Here is a 25,738-nt window from a genome sequence, read left to right as displayed (position 1 = left end):
TTCCTAAACATGAAAGGCAAAAAAAAAAAAAAAAGACTTTTTGAGGGGGTGGGAGTTTCAGCAGTTCCTTTGATCTTCCAGCACAGGCCTACCCAGCAGTGGTGTATCTCTGATGTGGCTGGTGGGGATCCCCAAGCCTCACCAGCTGAAGACTCCCAGTATCTCCCCCCAACTCCACCTCCCAACCCTCCCCCACTGGCCCCGAGACATCTCTCTGATGCAATTATCTGTTTCTGATTACGTTGGACCAGGTCAGAGGGAAGACTCCGGGCCAGCGTGTGCAGCGGGTATGATTTGCTGCTTGCTGCTGGCAAAAGAAAAAATGAAGGCTTTAAAAGGTACGGAGGGATGGGTGGGGGGGGAGAAGAGAGTTCAGAAATGCTCAATCATCTGGGGTGAGGAGAGGGAGAGATGCCAGATAGGTGGGGGAGGAGGTAGAGTTCTCATGCCTACCTACCTTGGGCTCAGGCCCACCCAAAATTTGGTGTCTGGCTACGCCCTTGCTTCCAGCTTGCAAATGCTGAAAAGCCTTTTACCCCTGATGTAGTAAGTTAATAGCAAGCAAATTACCTCAGTGTTAAAAAATGTTAACTGTCAGAAAAAAAAACAGTACACACCACCATGGTAATGTGCAGCCTTTTGATGTGAAAACAGTAAAATGTCTCCCTATCTGTCAGTGCATGAGCAAGATTGACTCAGAGAGACATGAAGAGAAGGGAGACATGAAAAATAGCTCACCTGCAGGATTCTGTGATCCATGCCTCCCATTCCCTACCTCCATCCCACAAAATTTTCTACATCCTAGCACCTCTGACTCCTCTGCAGATCCCCCCATACATTTCCTATGACCCCCCAAATTAGTCCCTGGTGGTCCAAGAGGAGCCCCAAGGCAACCTGGTTCCCCCCACACCCACAAAAATTCTTCCTGGTGATGAAAGCCCCCCCTTCCGGAGCTCCCCATTAAGAGTTAGGTGCCAACAGTTTGGAAGATGGCAGCGCCAGAGTCAGGATTGAGTGGGTCTCACATCTGCTTATCAACTTTTAGAAATAGGTGGGGATCCGGACAGGGCCCACTTGAACCACAAGGGATTTGTTTTTGGATGTGTGTGTGTGTGGGGGGGGGGGGGCAAGGAGTTAAGATCCCATTAGGTCCTCTAGGGATCTTAGGAAATCTGAAGTGACACACTTCAGATGATCCTTTTGCTCCCAGCTGCATCTTTAGACGAGCCCTGAGCTGGCATAGAGGCTGAGCACTAGAAAAAGAATAAAAACACACACAGGTGCTAAATTTTAGCAAATTGGTTTTTACATTGGGAGCAATTCCTCAGCAATTTGCATATATTTTGCTTGCCTGTGCTACCCTTCATTGCAGTGGTTTTATGCTGATTCTAGTACACTAACTTCGTACTGCATCAGAAGGAAGATTAGCATGTGGAAATCAAGAGTAAACCACTGTGCTAGAGGGTAACGCAGATCACTGTCTCAGATCCTCAGAGCTGAGACTGGAACTGATACAACATAGTAACAAAACACAGTAGATGATGGCAGATAATACTTACATGGTCCATCCAGTCTGACCAACAAGATAAACTCATACTTGATCCTGATTTGTCCCCACAACTTCCAGGGCACAGACTGTAGAAGTCTGCCTGGCACTGGCCTTTTTCTTCAACTACTGAAGTTGTCATCGAAGCCCTACTCCAGCTCATCCACATCTGTCCAGCCACGATCGGGGCACAGACTAGAAGTCAGCACAGCATTGGCTTTGCTACTCAATTACTGGTGTTGTCATCTAATCACCGCTAAGCTTGTTTGGTTCCATGCCTTCCATGCAGGATTCCTTTCTGTTTATCTCATGCCTTTTTGAATCTTGTTACTGTTTTCATCTCCACCACCTCCAGTGGGAGGGCATTCCAGGTATCGATCACCTTCTCAGCGTAAAAGTACTTCCTGACGTTATTCCTGAGTCGGCCCCCCTGCAATCTTAGTTCATGTCCTCTAGTTCTGCCACCTTCCCGTCTCTGCGAGTGGTTTTGTTCCCTTATATGGTGCTTAGGCCCCACCCAGGATGCACCGGTGGGGCGGGGTGCTGCCATTTTGGAAATAGCAGGGCCAGAGTTAGGAGGGAGTAGGCATCCCTCCTGTCGGGGGTCTGGGGTGGATTCTACTAGACCACCAGGGCCAGTGGTGACTAGGGGATTGGGCTTGGCCCAGCCTGGCTGGGGTCCGATTGGCCACTCCGCTATTCTTTTATGAGGACAGAGGATGGGAGGGGGCCAGGAGGAGTCTGCTGGACCACCAGGTATTTTTTTTAGGTTTCAGGGGGGTGAGGGAAGGCTCAGGTGCACCTTTGGGGAAGCCCATCTGGGCAGGGTGGTCAGGTTGGTGGGCAAGTTTTTGCAGGAAGGGTGTGATGTGGTCATTCTGCTTGCAGACTTCTATCAGTTGTGATGCAGCATTCTGAATTAATTGCAGCTGATACAAATTCTTTTTGGTTTGGCCAGTGTACAAGGCATTACATTAACATTCCTTTCCTGGAGGAGTAGCCTAGTGGGTGGAGGAGTAGTCTAGTGGTTAGTGCAGCGGGACTTTGATCCTGGAAACTGGATTCAATTCCCACTGCAGCTCCTTGTGACTCTGGGCAAGTCACTTACTACATACTACTACTTAACATTTCTAGAGCGCTACTAGGGTTACGCAGCGCTGTACAGTTTAAAAAGGACAGTCCCTGCTCAAAAGAGCTTACAATCTAATGGGTGAAATGTCAAGTGTCAAGTGGGGGCAGTCTAGATTTCCTGAATAGAGGTATGGTGGTTAGGTGCCGAAGGCGACATTGAAGAGGTGGGCTTTGAGCAAGGCTTTGAAGATGGGCAGGGAGGGGGCCTGGCGTATGGGCTCAGGGAGTTTATTCCAGTATTATGGGCTATAGCTAAGCACCCAGGGGACAACCACCAGCATAGATCTTACCATCTTATCAGGCTCAGGCTGCTCGCCCCATCTGTATAGCTAATTATTGAAATCTCTCCATTATTATCACGTTATCTTTTACTACTGCTACTATTACTAATCATTTCTATAGCACTACTAGACATACACAGCACTGTACACATTATATACAGGTACTTCTCTCTGTCCCTAGGGGACTCACAATCTAAGTTTTTTGTACCTGGGGCAATGGAGGGTTAAGTGACTTGCCCAAGGTCACAAGGAGCTGCAGTGAGAAATGAACCCAGGTTGCCAGGATGAAAGCCTGCTGCACTAACCATTAGGTTACTCCTCCACTTCAGTAAACTCTTTTCACTTGTTTTTCTACTTTGATTGTTACTCATCAGATTGCTTTCATCATAGGACTCTGCGCTCAGGGCTGCAGAGAGACTGAACTGGGCCGGGGGCAGAGCTGCCGCCACTGCCGGGCCCAGGGCAGGCAGGCTGCACCCCTCACAATCGTCGTCCACTGCTGCCCCCCCATCGCTGCCACAATAGGAAATACCTTGGCTGGCGGGGATCCCAAGGCCCCACCAGCAGAAGACGCCGTCCTCCAGCGCTGACTGCCTGCCCCTGTGGCTGCTTTTCCTCTCGGAGCATGTTTGGTTTCAAAACTGAGCATGCGCGCCTGAGAGGAAAATTAGCTGCTCAGCAGAGCAGCGCTGGAGGAAGCTCCAGATCCTCCCCAGCCTCCAAGGGGGGCCTGGTGCCGGAGTTTTCTCTCTCCTGCTGCTGTCGGGACGCGATCACTTGGGTCCAATCAGAAGCCAGAAAGAGACCCTGGCGCCAGACCCCCTTGGATGCCTGGGCCCGGGGAATTTTGCCCCCCCATCCCCCTCTCTCAGCGGCCCTGCAGAGCCGGCTCAGCCTACGGACCAGGTGAGGCACTGGCCAAGGGCACTACTGATAAAGGGCACCAGAAGCCTGGTCTAGCACCCTTCCTCTTCCTTTTCCTCTGTCCCTCTACTTGCCTGCAGTTCGAGATCCACAGGATAGGGGAAAGGGAAGAGAGATGACAAACTAGGATTTTGGTGCCCTTTATCACCAGAGTGTGTGTGTGTGTGGGGGGGGGGGGGGGGGGGGGGGGGGGGGGGGGGACTTGAGAGGAAGAGATACTGGATTGCTGGAGAGTGAAGTGGGGGAGAGGGGGGAGCAAGAGTGCCAATACAAAAGTTGGCTTGGGGCTACAGAGTCCCTTGAGCCAGTGCTGTCTGCACTCCTCTGCTTACAATTCCTCTTATTAACAAGTCTGTTTTAAGCAGGGCTTTTTATGAGGGGGTACTGAGTACGGGCACCTTTTCTATTGTCTGCTAAAATTGACTCATGGAACCAAAGTTTTAATGATAGAGCTCAGGCTCTACACACCAATTGTGCCTTGTCATAGATTCTGTGACTGGTTGCAGGGGGCCTGGCTATTATGGGGTGGGTCCCTCAGTGATTACCCCACTCCTAAAGGGTGGCCTAGCATTTGAGTACCAGCACCTTTTTTTGCTAGAAAACACACACTGGTTTTGAGGCTACATGTCATTCAGCTTTAGTGATTCTTGTACTGACCTTATGGTATACTTTGACAGGAAAGACAAGGCCATAGCGGAGAGATTAAATGAATTCTTTGCTTCACCGAAGATGTGGGAGTGATAACGGTGCCAGAAATGGTATTCAATGCTGATGAGTCAAAGAAACAATGAAATCTCTGTAAACCTGGAAGATGTAATGGGGCAATTTGACAAATTGAAGAGCAGCAAATTGCCAGGACCGGATGGTATACATCCCAGAGTATTGATAAAATTGAAAAATGAACTTGCAGAACTATTGTTAGTAATATGTAATTTATCTTTAAAATTAAGCATGGTACCAGAAGATTGGAGGGTGGCCAATGTAATGCCTTTTTTTTAAAAAGCAATGAAGCTACAGTTAGTAAATTTAAAATGAATCAGAGAAAATATTTCTTCACTCAACGTGTAATTAAAATCTGGAATTCGTTGTCAGAAAATGTGGTAAAAGCAGTTAGCTTAGCAGGGTTCAAAAAAGGTCTGGATAGCTTCCTAAAAGAAAAGTCCAAAAGCCATTATTAAAATGGAATTGGGAAAATCCAGTGCTTATTTCTAGGATAAGCAGCATAATGTATTGTATTGTTTTGGGATCTTGCCAGGTACTTGTGGATTGGCCACTGTTGGAAACAGGATGTTGGGCTTAGTGGACCTTTGGTCTGTCCCAGTATGGCAACACTTATGTACTATATATGTACTTATGTAACTGCCCTGTCCTATCTTAGAGATTCGGCTCATTTGTTACAGATTTTGCAAAATATTGAACCTATTGAAACTCCTGCTATACTGGTATCACTAGATGTTGTATCTCTCTACACTAGTATTCCACACACTGATGCCTGTAACTTGGTGAACTCTCATCTGGAGCAACTTGAAATATCTTTGGATAAAATGACTCTTCTAAATCAAATGGCAGAGATTATCATCAAGAAGAATTATTTTCGATTCGGTGATCAATTTTTTCTTCAGATACATGGCATTGCGATGGGTGCTACTGTTGCACCTACTATCGCATGCCTCTATATGTCAGATTTTGAGCAGAAATTTCTATATCCATCAAGATTTTTCTCTAATATTAGACTATGGAAGCGTTTTATTGACGATGTGATTCTCATTTGGACTGGTGATCTGGGTGAGCTTCACTGTTTTTTGTCCTATCTAAATTCAGTAGATACAAATATCAAATTTGAGTCATCTATTGGAGGGCAATCGATTAATTTTCTCGATATGACCATCCAGTTGCAGGAGGGGAGTTTCATTACAGAAATATATCGTAAAACCACTGACTCTAACACGCTACTTCATTATCAAAGTTTTCATCCAGTAGCTTCAAAAAATGGAATCCCAGTGGGTCAATTTTTGCGTGTAAAGAAATTATCCACATCGCAAGAGAGCTTTAGGAGTTCGGCTGCGGATTTATACAGTAGGTTTAGAGCTCGAGCATACCCTAATAGGATCATTAAAAGAGCTTTTAAGAGAGCAATGAGTGCTGACCGACATTGGTTGGTTAATCCACCACCTAAATCATGTTGTACAGACGACAGAATAGTATGTGTGCTGCCTTATTCTCGCCAAACGAATGAAATAAAGGATATTATTAACAAACATTGGTCTATGTTGACCACTCTTGGATTTGATCAAACACCTACATTTGCCTATATGCGTGATCACAATCTAGGTGAGATATTGGCATCTGTCAACCCAGGACTGTGGACTGCCTCTGCATCTGAGATAAAAGGTCATAAAAGCTGTGGTAGATGTGTCTACTGCCAGCATGCCTGGCAAACTATGAGAGTCACTAATCCCTGGACGAATAAACCATTTTTTCTGAATAAGTCTACAGATTGTAATTCTTCACAAGTGGTTTATGGTATAGTGTGCCCATGCACTAAATGGTACATAGGGCACACCATGAGACGGATTAAACAGAGGATTGGAGAACATCTGAGTAATCTAAGAAACAGCAAACATGAAGCTCCACTTGTGGATCACTGGTTACAGGCACATCATGACATCAAAGACTTAAAATTTGTTGTGCTTTTTCAGATTGTTTTACCTTTAGGTGGAGATGCCTCTCGTTTGTTACTTCAGAAAGAGCAAGAATTTATTTTTCGATGGCGAACAGTGGCCCCTAGTGGCCTGAATAGAGAAATAGAATGGCAAGCTCTCATTTAATCTTTTCCCGCCGTTTGGAAACAGCTGATGCCTGACATATATTCTGCGCATGTGTGGGCGTTCGGGAGTAGGTTTGTAAACCAGACAGGGTGGGGCTCCTCCCTGGTTCTGCTGAACAGTGAGTTATATTTTGTATTTTCTGCTGTAAAGGAGTATACTTTATATTTTAAGTTTTGTATGGTTGTTCTACACTTACTTCTAGATATGAAATGAAGTGCTAGGTTTTACAAAATCTTTACCTGTATTTCAGATCAGTTCCCCTGAAGACGCCATTAGTTTGGCGAAACATGGCCCATGTAGGGAACTAGAATTGCTGGACTGTGTTCTCTTTGTTCTTAAACTTTGCACGGAAGGATTCTTTTGAAAAAAAGTATTGCAGTGGACAAGAACTTGGCAGGAAGAAGATCTTTGATTCTGTACATCTCTGCTTAAGCTAAGTAGCTGTTATTTAATTTTTTTGAACATCAAGTCTTAATATTTTTCTTGGACTTTGCCCATCTATTGAACAGCATTATTAGGATGGAGGTAGGATGTGCTATGATGTAAGGGTGGTGTCCCTGCTAAGCTTGGATTTTCAGTCCACAGCAATACACCAAAAAACTGAGCACAACAAATAAATACCTATATATTTTATTGGATTCTGCACAAAAAGTAACTATATATATAATATGAGTAATGAGAGAAATAATTTTTGTTTAAAAGTTTCATGAAGGTTTCTGTTATATTCACCAATTTTGTAATTTGAAACCGTTTCTTATAGAATACCCAGAATTACGTTTGGTATAATTAAAATTCAATGCCAAGAAATGCAAAGTGATGCACTTAGGAAATAGAAATCCACGGGAGATGTACGTGTTAGGTGGCGAGAGTCTGATAGGTATGGACGGGGAGAGGGATCTTGGGGTGATAGTATCTGAGGATTTGAAGGCGACGAAACAGTGCGACAAGGCGGTGGCTGTATCTAGAAGGTTGTTGGGCTGTATAGAGAGAGGTGCGATCAGCAGAAGAAAGGGAGTGTTGATGCCCCTGTATAAGTCGTTGTTGAGGCCCCATCTGGAGTATTGTGTTCAGTTTTGGAGGCCGTATCTTGCTAAGGATGTAAAAAGAATCGAAGTGGTGCAAAGAAAAACTACGAGAATGGTATGGGATTTGCGTAACAAGACGTATGAGGAGAGACTTGCTGACCTGAACATGTACACCCTGGAGGAAAGGAGAAACAGGGGCGATATGATACAGATGTTCAAATATTTGAAAGGTATTAATCCGCAAACGAACCTTTTCCGGAGATACGAAGGCGGTAGAACGAGAGGACATGAAATGAGATTGAAGGGGGGGGGGGGGGGGGGCAGACTCAAGAAAAATGTCAGGAAGTATTTCTTCTCAGAGAGAGTGGTGGATGTTTGGAATGCCCTCCCGCGGGAGGTGGTGGAGATGAAAACGGTAACGGAATTCAAACATGCGTGGGATAAACATAAAGGAATCCTGTTCAGAAGGAATGGATCCTCAGGAGCTTAACCGAGACTGGATAGCAGAGCCGGTAGTGGGAGGCGGGGCTGGAGGTTGGGAGGCGGGGATAGTGCGGGGCAGACTTATACGGTCTGTGCCAGAGCCAGTGGTGGGAGGCGGGACTGGAGGTTGGGAGGCAGGGATAGTGCTGGGCAGACTTATACGGTCTGTGCCAGAGCCGGTGGTGGGAGGCGGGGCTAGTGCTGGGCAGACTTATACGGTCTGTGCCAGAGCCGGTGGTTGGGAGGCGGGGATAGTGCTGGGCAGACTTATATGGTCTGTGCCCTGAAGAGCATAGGTACAAATCAAAGTAGGGTATACACAAAAAGTAGCACACATGAGCTGTCTTGTTGGGCAGACTGGATGGACCGTGCAGGTCTTTTTCTGCCGTCATCTACTATGTTACTATGTTAACTTAAAGCTCCATTTTCTCTTTAGTTGCCAAGAAGGCTTTTGACAAAGTTGAATGGAGTTATCTTTTTCAGGATCTAAGTGCATTTGGTCTAGATTCCGAGTTTATTGGCTAGATTAAATCTATATATTTTTTCCTCTTGTTCTCAGTACAGGTCAAAGGGGTTACCCCTCCACAATTCTCTCTAGAGGTACTCACCAAGGATGCCCACTATCTCCTTTTCTTTTTGAACTGGCTCTAGAACCTTACTTTAGGAAGTCTTTAGGGTATAACTATGGAAGAGGAGGGTCATATCATATTCTTAAACTATATGCAGATGGTATGCTGTTCTACTTACCTATCCACTCAAAACACTCCCTGAAATTATGAAGATCTAACTTTCTTTGAACTTTCTCAGGTTTTACAGTATACTACTCTAGATCACCTCTCATGCCTTGTAGGTTTACACAATGATTAGAGCCCTCAGACTTCAGTAGTTTGAGGGTTTAAGTAGTTACACCATTTAAATTTTGACCTGCTGAGATTAAAGGCATAAAATCTTCCTTCTGCTTGGAAAGAAGCAAAAATATCATGGCTAGTCAGAATCAATGTTATTAAAATAATTTTCCTAAATATTGTTTATATTTAACCAGTTACCAATTTTTATACCCAAATCCTTCTTTGCTTTTAGATGCAGACTATTTACTAGGCGGTCATAAGAATAGCCATACTGGGTCAGACCAATGGTCCATATAGCCCAGTATCCTGTTTCCAACAGTAGCCAATCCAGGTCACAAATAACTGGCAGAAACCCACATAGTAGCAAGATTCCATGCTACCGATCCCAGGGTAAGCAGTGGCTTCTCCCATGTCTCTCTCAATAACAAACTATGGACGTTTCCTCCAGGAACTTGTCCAAACCTTTTTTAAACCCAGATAAGCTAACTAGTTATTACATCCTCCAACAACGAGTTTCAGAGCTTAACTATTCGCCAGTGAGGTACCAAGGGCAAGGCGGTGGGGGCGGTCCCCTCCGGGTGCACGCCGCTGGAGGGGTGCAGAGAGCAGCCGTGCGCCTGTCAGGTCCACTGGTTCCCTGCTCCCTCTGCCCCGGAACAGGTTACTTCCTGTTCCAGGGCAGATTGGAGCAGGGAGCCAGTGGCACCGAGAGCCACACAGCTGCTTCCAGCAGCCAAGAATGCACCCGGGGAGGGGGTTGATGCGCTGGGGGGGAGGGGGGGTGTCATTGCGCCAGGAGGGGGGGGGGCTGTGCTGCACCCAGGGGGGGGGGGGGGGGGAGTGCGCATCGGCGATCCGCCTCGGGTGGCAGCCGACCTAGGATCGTCACTGATATTCGCTGAGTGAAAAATATTTCCTCCAATGTGTTTTAACTGGCCAGCTGGTTAAATCACCTATTCGGGGCTAACTACTAATTTTCAGTGGCACTTAACTGGTTAGTGCCACTGAAAATAACCAGTTAGTGTGAAACTGAAAACCAGCTATATGGGGGGCATTCTAGGGACAGAATCAGCACTTAACCAGCTAGCTTACCTGCATAAATAGGACCACATAAGTGCTGAATATCGCATTTAGGGGCTCTTTTACAAAGGCGCATAGCTGCCTACGTGCGTCCAATATACATCAAATTGGAACTACCGCCTGGCTACTGCGTGCCCCGGGCAGTAAATCCATTTTTGATGCGCACCCAAAACATGCGGTAGAAAATATTTTCTATTTTCTACCGTGTGGCGCTTACCCGGCGGTAATCGACAGTTTACATGCACTGGCCGCTTACCGCCCAATTAGCACGTGAGACCTTACCACTAAGTCAGTGGGTGGCGGTAAAGTCTCAGGCTGAAATGGCCATACACTGGTTTTAATTTTGCCGCACGTCCATTTTCGGCCACAAAAATGCCTTTTTTTCCAGGTGTACTGAGAAAATGGACCTGTGAGAGTCGAAAACATGCGCCTACACCAGCGCAGGCCACTTTTAGGTGCACCTTAGTAAAAGGGCCCCTTAATTGTCTATGTGTTAGCTGGCTCTAGAAACCTGGAAGTTTAATGCTGGTGCCTGGACATGGCCCGCCATTGAACATCTGGGTTTATATTTCAACAGTTTTTATTGATGACAAATCAAAAAGTACAAATCCACCTTAACATAGCAGCATCAATACAATTGTACAAAGCTCAGTGGAACACTTCAAGCATACAACATTACGTACAGCCATCAAATTTTGTAATATAGCACTTATCCCTCCCGCCCCCCAAACCGTGTTCTGTATTTAACATTTATGTATTAACTATTGTTATGGATGAAAACGCATGACTAGCAATTCCTTATTAAACAATAAAAGTCTGATAAATAATTCTATCATAACCCATAAACTTTCATATTAAACTCCAATAATTGTCTCGTGTTTTGCTCTGTGTATTATTGCCTTGTTTAAATCCCAACAGTGTTTACAGACGAGACTTCTGAATATGTTTCTTCAAAGGAGTCGTCTCCAAGCTATTATTACATGTAACTCTTCAATATACATAGAATATTACCTTTTCCAAAACTATATCCCCTCCCCCCCCCCCTCTATTCTCTTAAACCAACTTTTTACTTCATGGCGTTCCTCTACCTCTCCCCGCAGTATAATTATCAGAGTGTAGGTTAACGTGTCCCGTTTCCCTTGGCACTTTACACCATTTTCTGAGGCGGACTTCCCTAACTATGCATACTCCAACTAACCACCTCCACTCCCAAAATATTTAGCCTTCCCCTCCTTCCTTCTCATGGCACGGTCAGATTATTGAGCACTGCACTTCGTGCTTTATGAGAAATATTTTGCAAATATCTGTTCCAAATGGAAATGAATGCTTTTCTTTTTTTTGGGGTGCCTCGTGCTGCTCTAGCCTCCCATAACATCAACTCGTGAAATTTATTCCTCCAAAGCCAGATGGTGGGTGGTTCCTCTTGCATCCAATGCCTCAATATACATTTTTTCCCCACTGCGTATGCCTTACCCAGTAGGAGATCCATGCTCTTGTCTGAAAGTTCGTAGGGCCCCCTTTTATTTAATACCACCCCTCTCCAAGAGGGAATTAACCTGTAACCTACGAGAGTCTCCAAATAATTATGAAGCCTTTACTGGCCACAGAGGAAGCTGAAGTCATTGTTGTGGACTTCCGAGAGTCTGGGGAGAGGGCAAAGAGTGTAATCCATTCCTAAGACATTTACTGGAAGTGTGGGGAGTGTTGAGGAGACGAAGGGGGCACCTAGCAGAGGTGTCAACAATGGCTCACCTTAGGTGGGAGCCTAAATTCATGGCGGGTAGGGAGAATGCCACGTTTGCTAGATGGGAGCGGAGGGGTGTGGTGAGATTTAGAGATGGGATGCATGGGAGTGGAATGTGGACCTTTGAGGAGATGAGGGATAGGTATGGGATCCCTGAGGGAGATAGATTTGCACATACACAATACACTTCATGAGGAAACAGGGATGGGGGGGGAATACCACAGGAGGGAGAATGGTTGGAAAACCTGTGGAGCATGCTGAGAAAGGTCCCAAAGTCCATCTCTGTGGTGTACCGCTACCTTCAGGGAGAGGATGAGCGGGCATACCCATTTCAGGGAGCGTGGGAGAGGGACCTGCACTATCACTTCACAGAGCGGGAATGGGAGCACATATGTGGGGAAGTACAGAAGGCTTCAGTTTGTGTATTGATACAAGAGAATGCTTATAAAGTCCTCATGCGGTGGTACTATACACCAGAAAGGTTGAAAAAAATGTATCCAGGGACATCGGATGAGTGTTGGAGATGCAGGACACAGATAGGCACATTTCTCCATGTGTAGTGGACCTGCCCGGGGGTGGTGCCATTCTGGCAAGCAGTGATGAAAGTGCTGGTCCGGACTATGGGGGTATCCCTGGTGTGTAATCCGCAGGCCTGCTTACTGGGAATGCATAATGAACGAGAGGTGTGGGAGGAGAGTAAAATGATGCGCTGGGGACTGGCAGCGGCAAAGTGTCTCATCGCGCGATGTTGGAAGTTAGTGGACCACCCCCCAGATATAGGGGAATGGAAAGTCCAAGTAAGGCAACTGTGGTACATGGAGAGATTGACGGTCTATAGAAGGGAGGGTGAACTTAAACGCAAGAAGGGATGGGAAAGGGTACAGCACATGATAGAGCATCTCTAAAGGGGCCGATATGCATTCCAGGGCAGGGGGAGGGGGGAAATCATATATATTAGCATAATTTGTGGGGGGATCACATAGGGGGCATTAACGAAGGGGGAAAGGTATAAGGAGCTTGGGGGGGGGGGGGACTACAGAGTTGAACACATGGTGACATATAGTAGCTAAGAGATAGTCTGATTGTTATAACAAAGTTAAGATTCCAAGATATGTAGAGGGGAATATGTTACGGGTTGTTGATTGCAAATGTAACTGAATGGAAAAGAAGTAAGCCAAAAAAGCTGATTAGTATGTATTTAGAGGCATATTTGAAAGATAGTTATAACAATTGATGTTTATTCAAAGTTACATGGTTATGAATGTAAAGAAAGGACAAAATGCAATACTGACTGGAAAAGATGCAAGCCAAATCAGCAGATTAGTGTGTATATCGAGGTACATATGTGAGATAGCTATAACAATTGATGTTTATTCAAGGTTACATGGTTATGAATGAAAATATAGACAAAATGCAATAAAAATGTTCAAAGTTAAAAAAAAAAAAAAAAAATTATGAAGCCTTTTCCAAAAGATTTTCACTTTGTCACAACTCCAAAATGTGTGCAAAAATGTGTTTCTCCCTCATCTGCATTTTACACACTGAGCCTCTGCTGCCCAACCAGCTCTTGCGGCTTGTGTTTGTGCTATGTATCCCCTGTGTATTATCCTATACTGACTCTCCTGCAGCTCCGCCCCACCCACTTGTCTGGGGATATCTTTTATCAGTTTTGCAAAATTTACTCCCTTCAGTTCATACCCCAGATCTTTGCTCCATGCCTCTGTTAGTGCTTCATAGATTCAGGGCGGGCAGAGCGACAGCAGAGCCCGATGCAAACTGGATATAGACACCTGACCATGTGCGTCCCCTTTTAAGAAGTGAACATCTGGGTTTAATATTGATCACTAGCAGCTGAGTATCAGGCCCTAGGATTTTTATCCTGCCAAACAAAATTAGCATTGAAGTGCTTACTCACCCTACCAGGCAGCAGGGCCACCGAGATGGGGGGGGGGGGGGCAGGTGGAACAAAATTCCCCGGGCCGGGGCCTCCAAGGGGAGCCCGGCGCCACAGTCCCCGGTCTCACCTGCCCACCCTCTGCTCCGTCGACAGCCCCTCTCCGTCTGCCACCGGGTCCCCTGCATTCAAATCGATTCGGCACCACCTCACCTCCTTGTGAAAGTGCAGCGGCAGATCGCCTCCTTTTGGGCCTTCCCTCCCTGTGTCCCGCCCTCGTCTGATGTAACTTCCTGTTTCTGCGAGGGCGGGACACAGGGAGGGAAGGCCCGAAGAGAGGTGATCTGCCGCTGCGCTTTCACATGGAGGTGAGGCGCTGCTGAATCGGTTTGAATGCAGGGGGCCTTGCGGCGGACGGGGGGGGGGGGCTGTCGATGGGGTGGATGGGTGGAGACTGGGGACTGCGGCACCGGCGGCCTGAGTAGTGATTCGGGGGGGGGGGGGGGGGGGGGGGGGGGGGGGGGCGGCGGGGCCCTGGGGGCGGACTTGCCCCGGGCCCAGCTCAGTCTCTCAGCGGCCCTGCCAGGCAGGAAAGTTTAGGTTTACCAAATCTAAAGTGGTGCTACTAGCGCTGCTCCTTAAAATTTTAAAAAGTGATGGCTTCTTCACCTGTTTTCTGAAGCTACATTAATTAATTAGTCATTGCTCTAACCTCAGCCATGTTGATTTGGAGATTAGTGTGTAAACAGCTTTCTGGTCTCCAAAGCCCCATACCTACCATTGGGGCTCTTTTACAAAGCAACGGTAAGCCCAATGCAGGCTTACAGCTCACTAAAAGGGAAGTACCACCGGGCTACCGCAGCAGCCAAGTGGTATTTCCCTCCCCCCGTGTGTGCCATTTCTGGCGCTGCAAAAATGTTTCAATTTTTGTAGTGCTGGTGTGAACCTGGTGGTAATCGGGCAGTGCTGAATGATGCCTGGTTACTGCCAGCTTAGCGCGGGAGCCCTTACTGCCAACCTCAATATGTGGCAGTAAGTGCTCCCCCCCACCCCCCGAAACGGCCGTGCGGCAAGTTGTTCACTTGCTGCACGGCCATTTCTTTAAGAAAAGGGAAACCTGCCTTTTTACCCGCTACAGTAAAATGGGGCTTCGGCGTGCATCAAAAACATGCGCCGATTCCAGCGCAGGCCCCCTTTTGCCGCAGCTTCGTAAAAGGAACCCATTGTAAGGGATATGGGAATTGAAATGCAAAACTCTGCTCATATAAAGCCAGGCCCAGTGAGCTTCGCATCATCTTTTTTACAGACAGGATTTTCATGAAAAATCTAAAAATGGAGTTAGGTGCCTTCCCTTGACCTTTTTCCAAATACTTTCAATTAAGATCATTCTCCTGCTCTCCTACCATGAATAGTTGGTTGTATTTATTAGGTCACAATGCCTCTGAATCTCTGTGGTAAAGGAATTGGGATCATACTTTGAAATTGTTCTTGCTCTGTTCATATACTTTGTACTCAGATAATTTAATGATGAGAAGTTTGATTAACACTTCCTCAGCTCTACAAGTGAGACCTCTCCAAACGGACCTTTGATGGCAAGGCTGCAATTGAACATATTTTCTGCACCTATGGTGGAGCTGTCCAAAGATTCAACATTACAGGAATGGCACTGGCAGTCAAATAAGTGTTTTCACAAAATCTTTGAAAAGACATTTCCCCATGTGGCCCTGTTTTTTTCTACTAGGGCTAGACTTTCAAGACAGCTTTTTTGGAGTAAAATTAAAATTGTTTTCATATCATGGCCAGACAAACATATCACCACCGTGGAAAGCAGACTGCGGAGTACCTCAAGGATCACCATTATTACCAATACTCTTCAACATAATGATGATCTCACTGGCCAAGTCTTTAACCAATCAAGGTCTCAACCCGTTCATTTATGCAGATGATGTCACAATTTACATCCCCTTCAAACACGATCTGACAGAAATCACCAATGAAATCAAGCACAGTCTGAACACCATGAACTCATGGGCAAATTAATTTCAACTGAAACTGAACACTGAAAAAACACACTGCCTCATCCTCTCATCCCAACACAACAATTACAAACCCAGAACCATAAACACCCCAGACCACACCCTTCCTATTTCTGATAGCCTCAAACTACTCGGCGTTACAATTGACCTCAATCTTACACTTGAGAGCCAAGTAAACTCCACTATAAAGAAAATGTTCCACTCAATGTGGAAACTCAAATGTTTAAAACCTTTCTTCCTGAGGGAAACATTCCATAACCTAATACAATCAATGGTACTAAGACTACTGCAATGGAATCTACGCGGGTTGTAAAGAACAACTCACAAAGAAACTCCAGACAGCCCAAACCACAGCAGCCAGTTTGATATTCGGTAAAACACGATTTGAAAGTGCCAAACCCCTCCGAGAAAAACTGCACTGGCTCCCAATCAAAGAACGTATCACCTTCAAAATCTGCACCCTGGTCCACAAGATTATCTACGGTGTAGTCCCAGGATACATGACAGACCTCATAGATTTTCCAACCAGAAACAGAACTGGATTATCACAAACATATCTAAACCTCCACTACCCAAACTGCAAAGGACTCAAATACAAAGCAACCCATGTATCCAACTTCTATATAAGCACACAACTATGGAACACACTGCCAAAAGCTGTGAAAACAAATCTACGAACATCTAAACTTCAGGAAATCACTAAAAACTTACCTGTTCAATAAGGCATACCCTACCGACCAAACATAAATGCCTCAACTCTGCAACACAGCAAAACCAACGATCGTATTGGACACTATATAACCTCCCCTAACTTTGACCCCTAATTCCCTGAAACATAACTTACTCGACCTTAACATCACATTGTATTTTTTCCTCTACTGGTCTTGGCGAATGCCTTACGGTACTATGTAAGCCACATTGAGCCTGCAAATAGGTGGGAAAATGTGGGATACAAATGTAACAAATAAATAAATGTCCATCTCCTCGAATGGTGGCACAGAGCCCAACCAATCTCTGTCATGGAGAAGCTTGACTTGATGTTGTCAAATAACTTTGTTTCAAAAGATAAACACCTTTTTTGACTTTTTAATGTGACATTTCACCAGATCACTACCAGAACCTAAATTGCGAATTATTATTATTATTAGTAAATGGGTTGATGTAAGATAATAATGGATCTATTATATATTTTTTATATTTCTAGTACTATTTCATGGTAGTTCTATTATTAAGTTTCAATTTGCTATGTCCAAATTTACCTCATTTATGGGCCCTATTACAAAGGCACAGTAGGGCTGCAGTGTGCCAAATTGAGCCTGGCAGTAGTTCCTTAGTAGTTGGCACGTGCAGTTTCCTATGGTAGAAAATAATTTTCTATTTTCTACCACTGGGGGTGTTCCTGGCAGTAATTGGCAATGTAGCAACATTGCTGCACGCTGCCCGATTACCGCAGGGTTAGCGTGTGAGCCCTTACCGCCTGCTAAACAGGTTAAGGACTCAGGCAGTAAATAGCCGTGCACTAATTTTAATATTAGCACAAGGCCTTTTACTGTCCCATTTTAAAAAAAGGCCTTTTCCCCACCGCGGTAAAAAGTAGCCCAGCCTGCGCCAATTTCATACGTCAAAACTAGCACAAGTCACTTTTTACCGCAGCTTAGTAAAAGGGTCCCTTATTGTATTTCTGTTTATAGTTGGTCATTTTATTATTGTTATGCTGTTAACAAAATTGTAAGTTTTATGTTAGACTATACCTACTGTACACTGCCTTGGGTGAATCTACTACTATTTAGCATTTTTGTAGCGCTACAAAGTGTACGCAGCGCTGCACAAACTCTTCATAAAGGTGGTTAATAAATAAAATATTAATCTTGAAAGTATTGAAGACAATGTTACTCATTTTGTACTGAAGTGTAATTTTATTGATTTACTCACACACGATAATGTCACTTTTGTTTAACAAAATTTAATACAGTTTATAAAACAAAAACAAAAAAGTAGAAATTTGAGAAGCAGCCAGAAAAATCCATTTTTGGTGGGGGAGGTGGCATGGGAGGAAAGGGACAAGGGCTCTTGGGTTCAGAAGTCATTCTCCAGTTCATCCTTGTCTATTAGCTCTCTTGTGGGGTACTGTGGAATATACTCTGGGCCCTGAGGCAGGAGGTTGCTCTCGCTGAGTCGTCGTATTCTGTAGCTCTCATAGTGGATGTAGTGAGTGATGTCTTTCAAATCCTGCAGGTTGGTCCTGAGAGGTGAGAGGTGGACACAATGAAAAACAGGAAGTCAGGGAGAGAGGGCTTTACAAATAAGACATTAAGAGTGTCATTTTATAACAGGGCACCTAAGTTAATAGGGCAGGGAGGCACCTATTTTATAAAGGCACTTAGGCAACTGTCTGTCTCTACAATATTAGCCCAAATCCTGTACAAATTGCACCTTGATAGAAGGCACAGCATTATGGGCCCCTTTTATCAAGCTGCAGCAAAAGGGGGCCTGCACTGGCGGTGCGTGTTTTTGACGCACGCCAAGGCCCCCTTTTGCCGCAGCTGGTAAAAGGATAGTCTTTCTTTTCTGCAGGAAATGGCTACACAGCAAGTAAAGCACTTGCCGCGCAGCCATTTCAGGGGAGAGCCCTTACCGCCACCCACTGAGGTGGCGGTAAGGGCTCCTGCGCTAACCCGGTGGTAACTGGGCCGAGCGTTGCGCTGCCCGATTACTGCCAGGTTACACCCCAGCGCTACAAAAATAAACATATTTTTGTAGCGCCGGATATGACGGAGCACTGGGGGTGGGGAAGTACCACCAGGTGCTGTAGTAGTCTGGTGGTAGTTCCTGTTTAGCGAGCAGTAAGCCCTGGTCGGGCTTACCGCCGCTTTTTAAAAGGGCCCTTTGAGCATAAATCAGGACATTACCCATGCTCCACTCCAACTCCTTGCCTAAGCATGCCTACTCTAGAAGTACATGCCACCTTGTACCGCTCGTCAGTGGTGTAGCCATGGGGGGGGGGGGGGGGGGGGGGGGGCCTCCACTTTGGTCTCAGGCTCCTTCCAAAATTGCAGCACCGAACGGGTGGCTGGTGGGGATGCTCAAACCCCCGCCAGCCAAAGAGATTGGCAGCTGGAGCCCCTGCAGCTTAGACAGCACGAGCGGGAAGTCGATGGGGTGCTCCAGCCGCCAATACTGGCACTTCTACGCATACTCAGTTCATACAATTGAACTGAGCATGTGCGGCAGTGCTGGCATCGGAGGCTGGAGCAGCCTGCTTGCTTCCTTGCTCCTCAGACAGTATGACCCCGGTCTCCGGCACAGAATGTCTTTGGTGGGGCTTGAGCATCCTCACCAGCAAAGGTATGATTTGGGGGGGGGGGGGGGGAATTGAGAGGAAATGCTTGCTCCCCCTCAGTCTACCCCTAGCCCTCCCCCCTCTAAAATTACGTTCTGGTTATGTCCCTGCTGCACATACTTTTACATATGATCTAGTTGGGCAGGAGCCCTTCCTGAGCAGCTCCCAGCCCCTGCTGGCCCATGAAGAGCAGCCAAAATTTAGTCATCTCTTACATGGTAGTCCACAGTGCTGTCTGCAGGTTGTAGGGTCGCTCTGTATAATATCACTTGTCTGCATAACAGCATTTCCCCTGGACATCAGAATCCAGTTATATATTAATGGGGGTAGGTTAAACCAAGAGTTGAATATTTTGAGGATCAGGAGTGTGTAAAGATTATTATTTCAGCATTTCATCATCCACCATATTCAAGTATATCATCAGAAACTGATGTGAGATGTGGTTACAAAAACGGGAGTGCTATACATAGAAACAGACAAGCCTTTGACTGGCTCATGCATTCATCACAATTTGAAAAAAGTTCACTGGTGTGTGAAAAATGTCCTTTATGCCATGAGATATGTTGGTGAGGATGGGCAGATGAGATTGGATAGGCCGTACAGTCTTTACTGGCTGAGAAGATTGTAAAGGTGAAGTGCTACTCGTTCATTCAAAGGGAAGGGCTATGATATTTGGTCCTTTTTAAATGAAAATTGCTGTTGCCCTGAACAGTGCTCCAGAAGGCCTGCAATATCATAGAAGATGGGAAAGCTACAACGATATTGAAATAGAGGCAACATTGCAAGAAGCCAGGACAGGTAGAGTTGATTAAGGGCGCTGGAGGAATGAAGGCGGTTTAATTATTGGTTGATGAGAGGAACGAAGAAGGTAGATCATCCAATAAATGAGTATATAAAAGAATGCCGGATAGAGCAGAATATCATCATCTTGAACTGATGCAAATCATGTATTTATTTATTTATTTTATTGCATTTGTATCCCACATTTTCCCACCTATTTGCGGGCTCAGTGTGGCTTTCAATACATTGTGAATGATGGAAATACAATGTGTTACAGTACAATTATGGGTTACATTATGAGGAGTTATGGGAAGACAAAGTCAAGTCAAAACAACATTTGGAGCGTAGGCACTGGTAGTTAACCCTTTGGACTTCCGTATCTAGGGTTGCCAGAGTGGGTCTTCAAAATATTGCAACAAGAATGGTTATGAGGTAGAATGTTAAGAGCTGGTCCTCTACCACTGCCAGTGTGACAAACACTCAATTTAAGATAACCCCCCTCGAGTTTCGAGAGGAATGGTACTGCCTATTTATAGCATACACTGAAAAGGTTATGTTCCTACTTAAACATCATCATCTGATCAAGACTACCATCAGTTCACTGGATGAGAGCTTTTTGGCTATTACCCCAAAGCTTTGGAGCAATCTTCTCTGAGATGTGCAGTTTGAGACCTGTTATTTAAGGATCTGAAATAAAGCAAGGCTACTTTTACTCCCTAAAAATGTGAGGGGAAGGCGGGTTGGTGGTGAGAGTCTTTAGTTAAACTTAAATGGGCTGGTGTGGATGTTGCTAACAAATTGTGTGGTCCATTTTGAAGGGTTTTGCTGTATTCGATGTGGGATATTTATATGCTTTTATCAATATACTGTTTTTACTCTCTGAACTGCTTCAGACATATGTTTGTGGAGACATTTAATTTAGTTACTTATTTATACAGATGATAAGCTTTAACAATCCAATTTCTGCTTTCCCCTGTACAGGCTTGGAGAGGCCTGTCTTCCAGCGTAATTATCTGATTGGTGCATTAGCATGATAGCAAAATACCTCTTACCTTATGAGCAAATCTCTCAGGTTTGCAAATTCACAGTGTGCCATGTTCTCCACTGCAAAGAGAAAAAAAAAACAGAACAGGAAAATGATTGAATATTTCCAAGGAGGAAGCACAAAGTTCGCACCTTGTTCCTGATTTTCAAAGGACAGATACACCTCTATTTTCCCTTTGAAAACCATCCTGGGTACAGAGTACCTGCAGACCTTTGCAGCAGTTTGTGTGTGTGTGTGTGTGTGTGTGTGTGTGTGGGGTGGGGAATGTCTATGGAAAATAACATGAATAGGCTTGAAGACTTGATATACATGGATTATTTACCAATCCTGCCTAAAACACTTCCAAAGACACTTCCCTTTAAATCCAGCTAAAAGTGAGTATTATGCAATACCACATTTTTAAATTGGACCAAGTGATGGCAATTTTTAGATAGATAGTTGACTTACCCAAGTAAATGAATCTGAAAATTGCCCTTCCTATACCATATCACATAAGTACATAAGTACATAAGTACATAAGTAGTGCCATACTGGGAAAGACCAAAGGTCCATCTAGCCCAGCATCCTGTCACCGACAGTGGCCAATCCAGGTCAAGGGCACCTGGCACGCTCCCCAAACGTAAAAACATTCCAGACAAGTTATACCTAAAAATGAGGAATTTTTCCAGTCCATTTAATAGCGGTCTATGGACTTGTCCTTTAGGAATCTATCTAACCCCTTTTTAAACTCCGTCAAGCTAACCGCCCGTACCACGTTCTCCGGCAATGAATTCCAGAGTCTAATTACACGTTGGGTGAAGAAAAATTTTCTCCGATTCGTTTTAAATTTACCACACTGTAGCTTCAACTCATGCCCTCTAGTCCTAGTATTTTTGGATAGCGTGAACAGTCGCTTCACATCCACCCGATCCATTCCACTCATTATTTTATACACTTCTATCATATCTCCCCTCAGCCGTCTCTTCTCCAAGCTGAAAAGCCCTAGCCTTCTCAGCCTCTCTTCATAGGAAAGTCGTCCCATCCCCACTATCATTTTCGTCGCCCTTCGCTGTACCTTTTCCAATTCTACTATATCTTTTTTGAGATACGGAGACCAGTACTGAACACAATACTCCAGGTGCGGTCGCACCATGGAGCGATACAACGGCATTATAACATCCGCACACCTGGACTCCATACCCTTCCTAATAACACCCAACATTCTATTCGCTTTCCTAGCCGCAGCAGCACACTGAGCAGAAGGTTTCAGCGTATCATCGACGACGACACCCAGATCCCTTTCTTGATCCGTAACTCCTAACGCGGAACCTTGCAAGACGTAGCTATAATTCGGGTTCCTCTTACCCACATGCATCACTTTGCACTTGTCAACATTGAACTTCATCTGCCACTTGCACGCCCATTCTCCCAGTCTCGCAAGGTCCTCCTGTAATCGTTCACATTCCTCCTGCGACTTGACGACCCTGAATAATTTTGTGTCATCGGCGAATTTAATTACCTCACTAGTTATTCCCATCTCTAGGTCATTTATAAATACATTAAAAAGCAACGGACCCAGCACAGACCCCTGCGGGACCCCACTAACTACCCTCCTCCACTGAGAATACTGGCCACGCAATCCTACTCTCTGCTTCCTATCTTTCAACCAGTTCTTAATCCATAATAATACCCTACCTCCGATTCCATGACTCTGCAATTTCTTCAGGAGTCTTTCCTCACTGATTCTACCACACAGCAAGTGTTTCAAAGAGCTTTTTGTATAGAGTCGTAAAATAGGTAACTGATCACCAGAGGGCAGCAGACCTCCTTCCTGCCGCTGATGCCTATGATCACTGCTCACAGGCTGGGCTGAGAATGTTTTCTTGATGGAATCAGACTCTATCTATACAGAAATTATGTTTTCTGGGCACTTCAGGCAACACATGTTATGAACTGCTTTTCAGTTTCTAGAGAGAGGTACAAAAGAAAGTCATGTTTCAACACAGCAGGTTACTAACTCCGACTTAAAGACTCCTATTCCCCTACTAAGCTTAGAGAGAAGTGGAAAAGCCACATATCTGATCATATCTTTGCTGAAAAGAAATCAAAATACAGCTGCCTGGTGCTTAGAAAGGACTGGGTCAATAAAAGGGGAATGCATTAGGGATATGTGCACAACCATGTGTTTATAATCATGTATATATATATATATATATGGTGATTACCCATACAGTAGGAAAGTACTATGCACATGTATGAATGTGTGATTCATATACATGCAGGAACCAGAAAAGAGATTGCATATATGTATGTTCTATCAATTTATATGCACACTCACATAAGAAAGCGTGGGACAGGCACCTGGGATCCCTTAGGAAAGGGAGGAGCTAGTGGTTACAGAGGAAAGAGACTGGATGGGCCATTTGGCCTTTATCTGCCATCATGATTTATGTTTCTAGGATTCTATGTACCTGTATAAAGGATAAACAGGCATGCCATCAAGCTTGCAGAGACATCATGTAAATACCCAGAATGAGAGCAATTTATCTGGGTAAACAGATTGACTGACAACTGTGTCCTCACAGAGGCTAAATAATGCAAGCGTAAGGAATACACACAGAACGGCATTTTCAAATGTAATTTTTATATCCACCCTCTCACACACCCTCCCACTCTGTCAGACTGTCAAAGTGATGCTTTGATGTTTCTCTTATATATAATATCTGCCAACACATTTGCTTATTTCCGATCTGACGAAGGGCAACCTTCAAAAGCTAATCAAGAAATGTATTATGTCCAATAAAAAAGGTATCATCTTATTTTCTTTTCCATGTTTTATTTTGTTTGATTTCTATATGTAACTATTCATAAACTTAAGTTCACATCATTATGAAGTGAAGGAAACAAAAATAGTAAAGGAAATAAAACAAAAACTTTGGAGCAGACTAGATGGATCATACAGGTATTTATCTGGCATCATTTACTATGTTAAAAGCAAAAAGGAAAAAATTACAACTATGCCACAAATATTGAAGGGGTGGATCACAAATATTATTTAAAAAAAGGAAAATTATATGTAATATAAAGGCAGTGACTATCCCTGGAGGAAACCTGCAGCCACATAACAGCATTTATATCTGTGGAAAAATACCAAAAGCTTTCAGTTCTTCTCTATTCTTTAAAATGTCTAAGAACTGCTTGGGATCAAAAAATGAATATGGTCTACCATAAAAAAAACAGAATTACAATAAAATTGTAACAATAGGCTAGCACCAAGCGCAAATGTTCTCCGTTTTAAAGCCAGGAACTCCTGCCTTTGATTGCATACTGGTATAAACGAACTTTCAGTAAAAGATCACCTGCGTAGTTTACTTTGAAAGCTGCCTACCAGATCTGTGGCTAGAAAAGAACCCCCAGCCTTTGCCCCTAGGCAGGCTACTGAAAATTCTACATATGCATGTTGGAGTGTCTGCACTCATGTAGGATTATTCATTAATACAGCACTGAAAAGCAGACCTTCCTCTGCCTCCAGATCTGTGTCAGCAACAGCAAACATACGCTGTATAGGCAGTGGTGTGCTGGTAAATTTTTAACAACAGGCTCTCTCCCCGGTCCACCTCAGCGCCCCCCCCCCCCCCCCCGTCCACCTCTGCGCCCCCCCCCAAAATTGCAGAGCTGGCTATAGCGGGGGAGGGGGGCAATGCATTACTCTTTCCAGGAAAAAAATTAAATGATCCCAGGTTCCAATCTAATTCATGTTTAATGTGGGATAAAATGCCATAAATAAGTAAATAAATATAAACTTTTAATGTTGAGCACCTGATTCTCAAGGTGAACATATTCCAAACACTATAATGAAAATAAAATGAGTTTTTTTCTACCTTTGTTGTCTGGTGACTGTTTTTCTGCTCATGCTGGCCCAGTATCCGATTCTGCTGCTATCTGTCCTCTTAACTCTGTTTCCAGGGCTTCCTTTCCATTTATTTCTTTCCTCCTTTCTTCTTCATTTCTGGTCCTCAGCTTCTGCCTATTTTCTCCATCCATTTGCAGTTATTCTCCTCTCTTCCTTTTCCCTCTTCTCATCTCATTTCTCACTCTTCCCTCCCCTCCATCCATGTCCAGCATTTCTTCTCTCTCCCCTCCTCTCCCCTGCCCTGCATGCACCCATGTCCAGCAGTGACCCTCCTCTCCCATGCCCTGCATGCACCCATACCCAGCGACCCTCCTCTGCCCTGCATGCACCCAGATGTCTAGCAGTGACCCTCCTCTCCCCTGCATGCACCCATGTGCAGCAGTGACCCTCCTTTCCCCTGCCCTGCATGCACCCATGTCCAGCAGTGTACCCTCCTCTCCCCTGCCCTGCATGCACCCATGTCCAGCAGTGACCCTCCTCTCCCCTGCCCTGCATGCACCCAGATGTTCAGCGACCCCCTCCATCCACCCATGCCCAGCAGCGACTCTCTTTTCCCCCCTGCCACCCCCTCCCGAGCTGTTTTATGAAATTCTTCTTCTCCTCCCTCCCTCCCGATCCGGTCTCTCACCGAGCGCCCGCTTGTTTTTTAAATTCTTTGCTTCCAGCGCCGAGTTGCCGACTGTCTGAGTCCTCCCTTGCCGATTCGCGCTTCAAAATGGCCGCCGAGACTTCAGCCGAAGTCTCGCGAGGCCGCCTCTGGAAGTCTCGGCGGCCATTTTTAAAGCGCAAATTGGCAAGGGAGGACTCAGGACAGTCGGCGACTCGGCGCTGGAAGCCAAGAATTTAAAAAACAAGCAGGAG

The 25,738-nt window shown here is 45.1% G+C and overlaps 1 protein-coding gene across 5 annotated transcripts in view; it reads right to left on the bottom strand.

The window, feature by feature from the left end:
* Positions 1 to 17,729: 17,729 nt before the first annotated feature.
* The window catches only part of SEPTIN12 (septin 12), a 182,052-nt gene continuing 174,043 nt past the window's right edge, over positions 17,730 to 25,738 (bottom strand). For 4 of the 5 annotated variants that reach the window (XM_030212735.1, XM_030212740.1, XM_030212739.1 and 1 more), the window contains 2 exons: positions 20,993 to 21,044; positions 17,730 to 18,062 (listed from right to left, as the gene is read on the bottom strand). In XM_030212735.1, the coding sequence (XP_030068595.1) occupies positions 17,897 to 18,062; positions 20,993 to 21,044 (218 nt within the window). In that variant the 3' untranslated portion in view covers positions 17,730 to 17,896. The remainder of the gene's footprint in view (positions 18,063 to 20,992; positions 21,045 to 25,738) is intronic. The other variant, XM_030212736.1, reaches the window with a different exon arrangement.

The sequence above is a fragment of the Microcaecilia unicolor genome, chromosome 8, assembly GCF_901765095.1.
Source record: "Microcaecilia unicolor chromosome 8, aMicUni1.1, whole genome shotgun sequence".
Classification (NCBI taxonomy): Eukaryota; Metazoa; Chordata; class Amphibia; order Gymnophiona; family Siphonopidae; genus Microcaecilia; species Microcaecilia unicolor.
Note: the sequence above shows the minus strand (reverse complement) of the source record. Positions and strands in the feature narration are given on the sequence as shown.